The sequence below is a fragment of the Rousettus aegyptiacus genome, unplaced genomic scaffold (assembly GCF_014176215.1).
Source record: "Rousettus aegyptiacus isolate mRouAeg1 unplaced genomic scaffold, mRouAeg1.p scaffold_m13_p_2, whole genome shotgun sequence".
Taxonomy (NCBI): Eukaryota; Metazoa; Chordata; class Mammalia; order Chiroptera; family Pteropodidae; genus Rousettus; species Rousettus aegyptiacus.
In genome coordinates, this window is record NW_023416295.1 from 110,867,772 (window position 1) to 110,880,846 (window position 13,075).

General features: G+C 34.1%; 1 protein-coding gene across 7 annotated transcripts in view; it reads right to left on the reverse strand.

The window, feature by feature from the left end:
* Window positions 1-13,075, reverse strand: part of NAV3 (neuron navigator 3) — a 718,003-nt gene that overhangs the window by 174,753 nt on the left and 530,175 nt on the right. For 6 of the 7 annotated variants that reach the window (XM_036236231.1, XM_036236227.1, XM_036236233.1 and 3 more), the window contains one exon: window positions 2,997-3,065. The exons of the other annotated variant lie outside the window; for it this stretch is intronic. In XM_036236231.1, coding sequence (XP_036092124.1) covers window positions 2,997-3,065 — 69 coding nt within the window. The remainder of the gene's footprint in view (window positions 1-2,996; window positions 3,066-13,075) is intronic. 7 annotated transcript variants of the gene reach the window in all.

The following is a 13,075-nucleotide window of genomic DNA, read 5'->3' on the forward strand; positions in this document are numbered from 1 at the left end:
ACCTTTCCATAAATATGGCTCCAAAGTATATTAATAATATAGAGCAATTAGAAATAGAGTCACCTTGAACTGAAAAAAATTATACTTACCACACTGCTGATGATTAAAACTTTGACTTAAAAGAACCATAATAATTACATGAAAGTCAAGGGAAATAATGACACTTTACTTTGTTCTCAGGGCATTAATCAGCTACCTGTAGTTGTTGCTAAGTTGTTTTTTTCAACACACAGGACATTCATTTTTATCTTAGGTAGCTGTATACTAAATTGGCATGTACATTAATAACAAGACAAATAAAATTACTGAACAAATTACAAACAGTACATACTTATTGAATATCTAAGCTAGTTATGGAATAGGAGCAAGGTCATGAGTTAATTCATGTTTGAGTGACCTGCCTCACATAAAAACTTTCATTCTCTTGGCAAAAGTAAGCACCTAGACTTTAGCTGGTTATCTCACAAGTATGGCCAACTGATCGCAGAACTGATATGACAAGAAAGGATGCAGGTCTTGGAAGAAAAAAATCTGTCAGCAGAATGGCAATTTAAAATACACTTAAAATGACAGTAGCTTCAGCTATTCTTTGAGTATGAGGAACAAGACATAAGGAAATATAGGCAGACTACCTTAAAATTAAGGTAAGTTTGACAGAAAGTTATAGTCTGCAGTTATTTTATTTGGGCTATAATCAAATACCAGTTTGGGTCAATTATTTCACTGTTAAAACAGTTTCCATATTAAAATTTCAAGTATCAATATTTCATGAATTGCACCTACAATGCACAATTACTGTATTTTATACTACTAACATATATTGTACATAATAAACTCAATGTACATAAATTAAAAACTAGAAATTGAAAACTAATATTGGCCTTCCAGGACATGTTTAAAAGCATAATATTAAAGGTGGCCAGCCACTTTGCTAGTATTTGCTGCCACCATGTGAATGCCACTGTGTACTGCTCTGATAATTTCTATTTTAAAAGAAAAACAAACAAAAATAATCCAAAACATAAAATATTCCTGAATTTTTTACTGTTCTGCTTTATAAAATTTCTAAAATAAAAGAATGTTCATATCTGTTATATTGATGCCTAATATATCACAATTTCACGATCAGTTGTGACAATATTCACATTTGAACTCAATTCATAATTTTACTTGATGTATTATTTCCAGAAATTTCTAGGAAATCCAGTGCTTAAATAACTAAATACTTTTTAAATGGTAACAGGTATTGCAAAATGGAATGAACATTAGGAAAACACAAATACCAGCTTAAAAACAGAAGTGCTGATTTCCTGGAACAGTTCATAGTTTCAAGATGTATCTTGGAGTTTATATACGGCTAATAAGAAATCCCGTCAGTTATTTTGCTAATGAGAGGTTGTGTCATATACAAGATTAGAATCTTTTCCAAAGGATTCCAGCACTTAGTTTTTGTTCATATGGATCTGTAGGCACTGCAGAATAAGCACAGACGCCAGGAATTTCGAGGATCAGTGATTTCATTCTGCAGAAAGAACTCGACTAATTTATTTGGCCGAATGTCCCAATCATAATAAATCTGAGAACTATCCCTGTAGACGCAGTCATAGACTTAGAAAGTTATTTCCAAATTCACATGTCTAAACAAATTTTGTCACAAAACTTGCAATAAAACTTGCCCTGCTTGCAGTAAAAGTTTGACCTGTTTCTAGAAAGCAATTAAAATGCGTTTTAATCTTTACTATGACCCATGAAGCCGAGTGATCTTTAGTTCTCAGAAGAACAAATTAAAACAAATTAAAAAATCCATTTGCTCTTCTCATTACCCTAATTTGACAGGCAGCCAGAACTCCAGATCATTCATCAAAGTAATAAAAAGAGAAATGAGAATACAGCCAAAAAAAAAAAAAAAAAAAAAAAGAGAGAGAGAGAGAGAAAGAGAGAGATGTTCCATTAAATCAAAGTACTTAAAATATCTTTTATATGCATAAGTCTTAGAAGTGGTGATAAAAATGCTTACTGTACATGGCAGGTCACTGTTCTTTGCACATCCTAATTTATAATGTATCTCCTAATTTTTAATTAAATATCATTTAATTTATCTCTCCAGAATCATTTTAATTACTATGGAAATGAATATATCTTAGAAAACCAAGGCAAAGGGAAAAGCACATACCTCAAGTCAAGACAGCATAAGCACTCCTTGTGGTCAAACATTGCGTAACATGATTCATTATTACAGTCGTGACTAGTTAACGAGCACTGAGATACATCCTCATTGAATGAGAGGGCATATATAATAATCACATAATAATCAGGGGTACAAAAGACATTTGCTGAGGCTTCACCCAGCTGGTTCCATGCTATCATTATGCCTTTAGTAACTTAATATTTAAAAGAAAATTAAACATTTTCAACACGTTTTTACATACCAATATTTTCCAAACAGTATATAATGCACTGTCACTTATTATAAAAGACTGTCTTTGAAACACATGTCACAAAACTCAAAATTTAAACTATTATAGATTAAAAAAACAGTCCAGGCTGAGACGGCGCTAACATTCCCTAAAAATCTGCCAATGTTTCTTAATTCTGCTTTAAAATGTATAATAATTAATGCGTGCCCATCTCAAAAAGCAATGAGAATCTTGGTGCATAACTTCCAGATTCCTTGAGCTAGAAAGAATGGCCTCAAAGCTATATTTTTTTCCTTGACTGTCTCTCAGCCCAGAACTTAGACTTCAGCCCAGTTCTATCACTATGTATGTGTATGACAAAACTAAAAGAGAAGACGCCAAACCCCATTTTAATGATCTAATACAAACACTCCCATCCCTGAGACTGCATAAGGATATCCTCTTGGAAGAATTCAGTCCTCTAAACTTTTCATCCAGAAATATGTAATTTTTGAAAAAATTTAGAAAGATAGGACAAAATATCATTGGGCATTTACTTTATTATCACTAACAAGCAATAAATTAGAGATATTAACTGACCTAGTAGGCTTTTTTTGACTGGTTGCAATTCCACTGTGATTAGACTGAGTTGCATATCTGGCTGCCAGACTGTATGAGGAGAAACAGAGAAATTGAATTAAAGAGGTTCTTTGAACATGGAAAGAAAGCACAAACTTACAAGAAAACTATGAGTTAATGAAATGCAATTGAAACACATATAAACACACATAAAGAATAAATTAATTAGAAAATTATGATAATGCAACGTATATGCCATGACATTTGATTGTGAACACACTATGAAATAATGCAGTGCACCCCCTATATAAAGTGTGTCATCACTGACTTTAAAATTAATCCTGTGTGACAGTATTCATATTATTTTAAGTAGTAATATTTCATCTTGTAAAATATTCAACCTTTGTAAATGACCATGGAAACTTCATGAAAGCTAAAATTTGACTTAACAGGAAGATCTCTTTCTCAAAAAAATTAAAATGAAAAAAAAAAACATGAAATGAGGGTTCTTATTTTAATAAACTCTTCTAATCTGCTGCTTTAACCTAAACATTATTTTGAAAACTAAGTGATTAAAATATCTAGTTTCTGTCTAATAATTTATTATTGAGCTCTTAGAATGTTTTAAGAAAGTGAATAATACAAGATATTTTTCCGAAGAAAGATCAATGCGAAAATTGAGATTAAAGTGGAGTTAAAGTTCTTCAAAAACAGTCGAAACTGCTGATGACAATTTCTTGGCATTCTTAAATTATAATTCTTACTGATTTTAAGATCAAAATCTTTGATCAAAAACACACAAGAAAGCATTATTTAAACCAAGTTTTGAAAAGCAGTGGATATTTTATAAACAAAATGAGAATTTGGACTTAAAGTTAAACTGATTTCTGAATTACCCAAAGGTTTTGAAATTGGTGTTCTGAAGTATAGAGTAAGACCGAATAGTATACTCAGTATAGAGTAAGACCAAAACATGTTCACACACCCTGTGATGGTCTTGGCTGATTGATGCCTGAGGGGAGAATCACTTTTCAGGTGAATTGTGACGACTGTACATGAACCCAGCTGTTGTGCATGCACAGTTTCCAAGGCCTCCAAAGAAACAGAAACAACATGGGGGTACTGAAATCAGGGTTGGAAGGGTCACTTGTTGCCCTGCTTAAGTTTTTCCAGTTGCTTTGATGCCAAGCAGAGGGTACTGATGCCAAGGGAGGGGTTTCTTAAGGTGATGACATGCTTCCTAAATTAACTTTTACTCTGCCGAGCCAGTCTGCGGTGGAAGCATGCAGGTCCTTAAAACTGCCTGGTTGGACAGGGATAAATCCTCAAATCTAGGGAGTGCTTCAGGTTCACAGAGCACTTGTTTTTCACATTTGATAATGAGATATGTTATTATTTGCATATAGTATTCCATTCTGTATTCTAACTACACGAGTCAACTGGCTACAACTGACCAAACTACCTCAGTAATGATAATAAGAAAGAGTAATTTTAATATAAAAACCAAAGTGCCTCAATGAAGTAATATTAATTTAAAATTTAAATTAAAATAAAGACACCTAAAATGAAAAAAAAAATCTTTTGTGAACTTCTCAGCTTACTCTGTCAATTCAAGAACAAGAGTATTTACCTAAAGGTTCACCACTTTGTCTTATCCTATAACTCTCCAAATTAAAAACAAATATTATCAGGAGAGATGATAATAAAATTCTTTCATGGAATTGAAGCTACCTCATTGAATTTCCTCCATGATTTTGAGAAATATCAAAATTTCTAGCATAGAAATAGAAAAACAACAACCTACTTTAGAGAGGTAACCGACTTGACCCAAATCAATTTGGTTGTATGGTCAATGTCTGTTTTCTAATTTATTATAAGAGAATACTCTATTTGTTGCCTGTATTTTGTACCAAGCCCTAATATTTTTTTAATCTTTTAAAAGTTGACTTCTGCCCTGCTTCCCTTGAACTTGTGAAACTCTTACTTGAATACGAGTTATATTCAATTTTTCACCCTAGTCTAACATCTTTGTATTTGACCATATTGTTCCCTCTGCCATTGTCAATCTCTCTCTTTCACAGACTGTCACACCAGATAAGCTCACTCGATTTGCCCACCATCATTCTTGTCCATTTTCTCTTTCCTTCAATAGCTCTGGTCCTTAATCCTTCTCTTGAAGACATGATTTTGCTATCCTCTTTCCTTAAATACTTTTAAGCAAAATATTTAAGGGAAAAAATGTATTTTCCTAAAATAGTTTTCCTAAAATGCATTATTTCACTTAGCAATTCATTTCTTACCTAGGATTCCAAGTAAAATTTACTAGAAACTAGAATTAATATCTCCATCATACTCCCGGCTATCAACACCACCTGAGTAAAAGACGTCTGTTTCCAGACTCCTCAAAATCATCACATCAAACTCATCATTTTCCTTCTTTTATCCCCCGAGTCCTAGTCAGATACTTTAATTTCTTGATTTCTCTTCACAGCATCACCATTTTCTTTAATCCTATGGGCCTGAAACCTCAGTAGTTGATTCCTCCCTCTTCCTTTTAATTATTGAAGATGTTCAATCAATACCCTGTCATGTTGATTCAGCCTCTACAAATCCATTTGCATCTATGTCTCATTCAATTTCCATCTTTATCACACTAACTCAAGCTCCCAATACTTCCCATAGCACATCTAGCTCCCTTTATTATTCTTAATTTTTTATCTGGCTCTGCCTTCCTTCATAGCAAAGAAGTATATTTCCCCCACAGTGCCAATCATACCATTTTCCAAGTTTCAGATTTACAGACTAGTAACAAAGCAGGTGAGTAGGTACAGCTAATGTAATTTATTAGTAAAACAGACACAAGGAACATGTAGACACAGCTCTGAGACAAGTGGGGTAGGTAAAAAAAAGTCTGAACATCAGTCAATGAAGGCTTTTTGGACTTCTGAATTGAAGATTGCATTTTTTTTTCCCTGAAATGTTGTCAAATGAGACTCATTCCAGCTAAAGACAAAAAATATCAGAAATGAAAGCAAAATAGAAATAAATATTTTGAGGCTTACTGTGGGTTCTACGAAAGGAACTATCAGCCCATCTATCTGATAAAGTGAAATATCAAGGGATTGCTTTTTATTTCCCCTAACATGGAAGGAAGATGAGACTAAAGATAAGCAATTAAAAAAAAAAAAAAGAATGAAATTCATCTGGAGTTCTATACACAGAAGGATCCAAACTGCCAGAACTCTCTATCCAACTTCAGTATGAATTCTCACGTGGAACGATAATTCCATTTATTGTAAGGAAAGAAAGTTTCTCAAAGCAAACATCCTGAATTGCGATCGCCCATTTTCACTAATCAGCAGAGCCTGGCTACTCAGTGTTGTCCATAGACCAATAAATAGGCACCACCTGGGGCTTGTTAGACATAGTGACTCTCAAGTCTCATCTTAGCCCTACTGAATCAGAATCTGCATGTTAACAGAATTTCCAGGTGATTCCTATGCATAATAAAACTGAAGGAGCTGTGCTCTACAGAATATCCACAAATGTACAAACTTGGAGGAAAAAATCTTGTAGTTTCCCAAGTCGAACAGCATAATCTAAATATCTCAAGACACACTTCATCTTCTGTCTTGCTGCTGCTTTAGATACTGTTGACTCCCTTCTAGAAGTCCTCACCTCACCTTAATGCAGCAGCTCTCTCCCCAGCTACTCCTCCTACTTCCCAAATACAAATCTACTCACTAGCCCCACCCCCTAAATTTTGTACTATGACCATGAATATTTTCAAAATCATAATCCTAGTTATTAGCTAATTTATCCCTCCATTCGTTTATATCAAACCTATAGTTTATACTCAAGTCTCAACCCTAACCTCAGAGCCTCTTTTCTAAATATCTGCTTGATAGCTCCTAGATATTCCACCTGGATCTATCACCTACATTTCTCCTAAACATTCCCCAAATGCTCAAAACTTAATGCATTTCCCTTCCTTTAAATCATCCTTTCTGTCTTTGACTTTGCCACTTAAATTAAATGTCACCAACATTTTCTCCATTGAGCACTATGGAGGTGTCTTAATCATTACCCACTTTTTTTTTTTTAACCTCCTTGTCATTTATTTTATAAACTCTCATAATATCTCTGCACTAGCGTCTTTGTTGTCAGTCCATTTTTATTTCCAGACAAATCAAATCCTTCTTCTCACAGCCAACAGAATTAACTTCCCCAAGAAAGGATAGATGTCAATCTCTTTTTTTAAAATTGCTGTTGACTCCCAAGTGTCTGCAGGATAAAATACAAGCTCTGTAACTTGATTTATAGAACACTTTAGCAGTCTCCTCATCTTCTTTTATAGTTTTGTGGCCTCTGCACATACTCCAACCCATGTTCTCCACTGTCACCACCTTGGCCCCTTGTGTGGCCTCTTCTCCCATGGATCCGGGAATTTTCTCATGAGGCTTCCTATGGGCGAAACACTATTCCTTCTTTCCCCCAGATTATTAAACCTAACTCCTACTTCAAAATCTTGACCAGACATTACCTAAGTTGAAACATATTTCAAGTCCAGAGTTAGTTTTGCCTTCCACTAGTATATAGGTCTTCTATAATTATTAAGTTAATATGGAAATTTATCAGGGTAAATGTCTGTCTCCTGAATCGATTGTATTGTTCACCAGAACAGAAATCATGTTATGTTCATTTTTTGCATTCTCAGTTCCTCTCATGGGGTTGGTATGTGTTTCATAACTAAATAATTTATTGATGTTTACTGGATATTATTATCAAACAATGGTATCTTACAGCACTATCATTTAAGCTAGGGAAATTGTTTCAAGAATGGAATTATCAGAAGTATACTAAAGGAGGAAATGGAAAGACACAACTTCATTATGTCCTTATTAAGTGACAGTTTACATTTATTTTCTCATTTATTCCTCATAACAGTCCTGCATAAATGATACCCTGTTCTTGGCTGGAAAAAAAAAACAAAAACAAAAACTGAAACTGAAGCATTTAAACATTAAATAAATCATCTATACAAGTTCTACTGCTTGTAAGCAGTACTAAAATTTTAACTTCATTCTGTTAGTTTCTATAGCCTGTGCTCTATTCTATTATACCATATCCTCTTCCTGTAAATTGATTACAAATTGCAATATTTTAACATTCCTTTTAGGATTAACTCACTACCCTGTAGATCTGTGAATATCTCTAAGACATTATAATAATGATTTTATACTTCATACAGCATATCATCTCTTCCTGTTTTAAGTAAAATTGATTTCAATATATACCATTCATCATTCAGATACATAACAATAATTAATTTTATTTAACAGGTTACTTATGTAGAAATCTGAAGTAGGCAACACAAAATGTTAAAGGGAAAGATACTTTTAGAATCTAAGCAGCTCTCCTCAAAAATATCTTCCAAGTAAACACTATCTTTAATCTTAATTTTAAGTAGCATTTTAGTCAGGGCTAGCAAATATGGCATATTATTTATAACTTCCCACTCCCATGCCCATTGCACACATGACCAATGAATCAGAGAACTTTTTTCAGCTGAGCCCTGTGGTAGCCTCAAAATGCTTAGCCAGTAAATAGAATAAGTGAAAATTTATTTGCATGTCTTTAAGCTCTCATTTAAATATTGTTAGAAAATTTTAATGGTTCAGTACAGGATTTTGTACAAGATTCTATTTCTATTGTAGTTATTCTAGCAGTGAACGCCCATGTAGAAGTAAAATTATATAACCTTATTCCTTAGCTTTCATCTCCAAAAATAAAATTAAACCCAGACATAAAGCACATGCGCATCATTAAAAATCACCAAATGGCAATATCTGTGCCTCCCACAATCTATCATTCTTTCTTTCCACTAGCTACTAATAAGCTTATTCCAAAAAAAAAAAAAAAAACTCAGTTAAGAGTGTTGATATTTGATTTCTCTCAATTTATGTTGATTACTTAATGACAGCTTCAAATATATTTTTCTTATTCATTCCTTCTACAAATATTCTTTATCACTTTCTGTTTGTCCAGGTAAGAACCTGGAGAGCCACAGCAACTTGCTAAGGAATGGGACCTCTCTCCTGACTGCAGTGGGGAATACTCACAGTATTAACTGCAGAATAAATGATAAATTCTCAGATTAGAGAGATTCTCCTCTTAGATATGTAAAGGCAGAATCGGACGAGGAAGGAGGCTGGGGTGTTTAGTAAGCCTAGAGACCGAATAGGAAATCGCTGCTATAATTCAGGCAAGACTTGATGAGGGCCTGAATGAAAGCAGAGGCACAGGAAATAGAAGTAAATGGTTAGTTAGAAAAATTATAATCATGGACATAGAAAATGGAGAAAAGGAAGGAACTAAGATGGCTCCAGGGCCTCTGGCTCGAGTCGCACAATAAAGTGACATAGAAGCAGAGGGTAGGAAAACAGGATTGACCATCTTTGGTGTAAGGTATGAAGAGAAAAAACTCAAGATTCCACTTCTACGTTATGTCACTAGTCAAATGGTGAACAAAGTAAGAGGAAATAGTAGGAGGATGACTGACTATTCACAGATTACTTTCATAGTAGAGATAAAGTAAAGATCCCTTTATGACCTTATTATAATGGTTTCCTTATAAAGTGCAGAAATACTTTTTGGATATTGAATAAGTGAATAAATAAGAAATTGACTTCATAACATTAAGGTTTTTAAAGTGGCAGATAGACATAAATATTGAGAAATTTGATTTAGTTTTCTATTCCACTTATTCTAATAAGCATATATTCTTTGATGTAATCAACCGATTAATGAATCATTAAAAAGATTTGTTGACTGCCTACATGTATTGGCACTGTGCTAGAAAGATTTAATTTGGGAAAATTAGGTTTAAATGTGCCGAGATTAGTGTTTCACTCTGAGAAGTATAACCTTAAAACCATGTTTACTAACTCAAAATGCTTTCTAAAAAGTATAATTTGATATTTAATAGAAACTGAATTTACTTCAGGTTTGAAAGGAGAAACAAAAAATATTAGGCAGATGTGAAAAAAGTGGTACATTAAAATATTTACTTTCTATTAATTATTAAATTGATATGCCAGTAGCAGAAATCTAGTATATTTTATTAATAGCACAAAATCTATAGCCAAACAAACTGCTCTACCTGAACACCAGCCTGGCTGTTTTCTGTGCCTTTGTCCTTATCAGTTAAACAAGGATGACAGTTTTACCTACCTCAAAGATTTTATGAAGATTAAATTGCAAATCAGTTAGAAGGATGTTTTGTACAAATAAGTGTTTTAACAGTCAAATAGAAAATTCAGTGGGATTCAGATATAGGTTTGAGAGCCCCAGAATGGCACTAAGGCCCCACAGGAGGCTCTATGAACATTAAGGTGAATTCAGCACAAGATAACTTCCTATATTCTTCAATCCCTACAATTACCCTGCCCTCCCGGAGCTTGGTAGTCTTTCCAACACCACATCCTCCACTTCTCACCTATCCTTTTTGACAGCACTACATTCTCACTCTAAAGCCCACAAGCATGGACCTCTCAGTACAGTGGTTGAGCTTCCAACTCTGGCTCTCAGTCTTCAGGTTTATAATTACTTTGGGACCATGAATTCTTGAAAGCGAGTATAATTAAGTTTTATTCTTTCTCAACCTCCCTGGATACTACTCACTCTTCTTTCCTGAACTCAATAATATCAGTCCCTCTAGGTCCCAGTCCTATAAAGAATCACCAGAAATTGTTCCAAAATGACATCCAAGAACCATCATTTCCAAAGCAACACACACAGAGTGAGCCTTCCAGAACCTATAATTCTCACACTGTACATAATCCAAAAAGTGTCTCAAATACAGAATTTAATAAATGTTTTGTTTTGTTTTATAGTGATTGGATGAAAATATAGTTTTGATATGCTTAAAGATATAGTATATTTACTTTAATATTTGAACCAGAGTTTTGTGTTCGATCTTTACTCTAGATTTCACAACAAATTTGAAAGACAAGGATAAATGTCTCAAAAAATGAGGCATTCTTCAACAACGAAAAAAAATACACTTTGTGTTTAAGAAGGTAGCAAAGAAGCTACCACAACAGTGAATAAACTGCAAAACAAACAAAAAGAAAAAAGAACATTCTGTTGTTCTCTCACTTTTCCCATAAACGTAGTTGCCAGAGTTTTGTTCTGAGCCCTCCTTCTTTATACTGTTTCCATGAGTATTCTCTTCCATTTCTATTGTTTCCATCAATAAAACATGGTTAAGTTGATGTTCTCAGTTCTGTATCTCTGGCCCTGACTGCTCTCCTGGGCTCCAAAGCCACACACTAGAAATGTCAGACTGAAATATCAAATTCAGGAAAGCCAGAGTTGAACTTTTTCTTTCCACCTCCTTTTCAACTGTGTCCACTGTTACATTATTACTCTTTTCTTATTGAAATCCCTCATTATTCAGTGAGTTAACAAAAATAGAAACGTAGTGATTCTCTTTCACCCTTATCTCCATATAATCCCCATATCCATTTTTCCAGCCAGACCTTTGTGCCTATAACGTTAAGCTGTTCACTCTCTTGTCACTATGGCTGCAGTATCTCTCCCACATTTCTCCCCAAAACATGTCTTTTCTCTACCCTGTCACCAAGCTTATGTTCCTAAGTTATAATAAACAGCATCATTTTTCCTCTGCTAAAAAAAATATCCAAGGCAATCTTCCTTTACATTCAAGAATAAGTGCCGGCTCCTAGACACAGCACCCAGATCCTCCATATATTGACCTCTGCCTACTTCTCTAGTTGTGTCTCTCATCATAACCTGTTGTAATTTAAACACAGAGCTATACTAAATTCTTTGATGCTCCTTCCATTAAGAGGTGAGATCTTTGCCCCACTTCCCTCCCCTAAAATCTGATGGGCTTGTTTGTCACTCCTTTACACAATATGTCACGGTTTAAGAAGTACAATGTCTGGAGAGGCCAGGCGGAGTCGCTATTCCAGCTAAGCTGCCAGACGTGTAAGTGAAGACATCACCTTGGAAGTGGATTCTCCAGCTACAGATGTATTGCCTCCCAGCAGTTGGTGACACCCTGGCCATTCCACCCTTCCCTGTAGAGGTGTGCCCTGTCTGATTTGAGGCTCACAAAATCCTTGAGTATAATAAAATGGTTATTGTTTTGTGCTATGATATTTAGGGTGTTCTTTTTGTTTTGTTTTTTCTTTGTTTTTAAAACAGAGATACCCAGAACACACTACTAGTAACACTTTTTCCTTGGTTGATAGTTGTAGTTTCCTGAATGTGAAATGGTATTTTTTTCATCAGTGCCTTCATATGGTCTCTTTCCTCTAACTGTCATCACTGAGTAACTTGTAGTGTTAGACTAGTAGCACACCTTAATGAATTATCTGGTTAAATGTTTAGGTATTCTATTAGAGTGCAGACAATTTGAAAGGTAAAGTATCACTGTGTCCCAGCCACTCATCTAGCATAATTCTTGGCACATGATAGAAGCTGAATTGTCATTTGTGGAAAGGTCGTATTTAATTAAACTTCCAAATCATCAACAAAAAAGAACACTGGGCTCTAATATACTATGTGAAGGGTCACTAAGAACAATATCATCTTTCATTAAAAGATTTCATTTCATTTCCAAAGGTTTCATTAACTATGCCCAACTGCACAGTGATTGATTGGTTCATTAAAATATAAAAATCAGGCACAAAACAGTAATTCTTAAAATGTATACACTCAATAAAAATACAATTGAATGAACTATGTTTATCAGAGCAATATAGAACATAAGGGCAATTTTTCAGATCATGCTGATTTTTATAATTCCTCATCTATATTAAGAAATGTTATAGAAAATTACTTTAGAATCACCTCTTATTCCTCCCTTGTCTATTTACCTTCAGTCTTGAAGTCACGCGAACATATAAGTGGAAATTCCTATACAGTCAAACATTTAGTACTCTTGATTCCCAAAGAAAAAGAAAAATGTGCTTCATTATAATAACATAATTGTCAATTTAATAGCATTATACCTAAGAACCAAGGAGAAATACAAAGAAAGGAATCACAAAATATGAAGTAAAAAATTT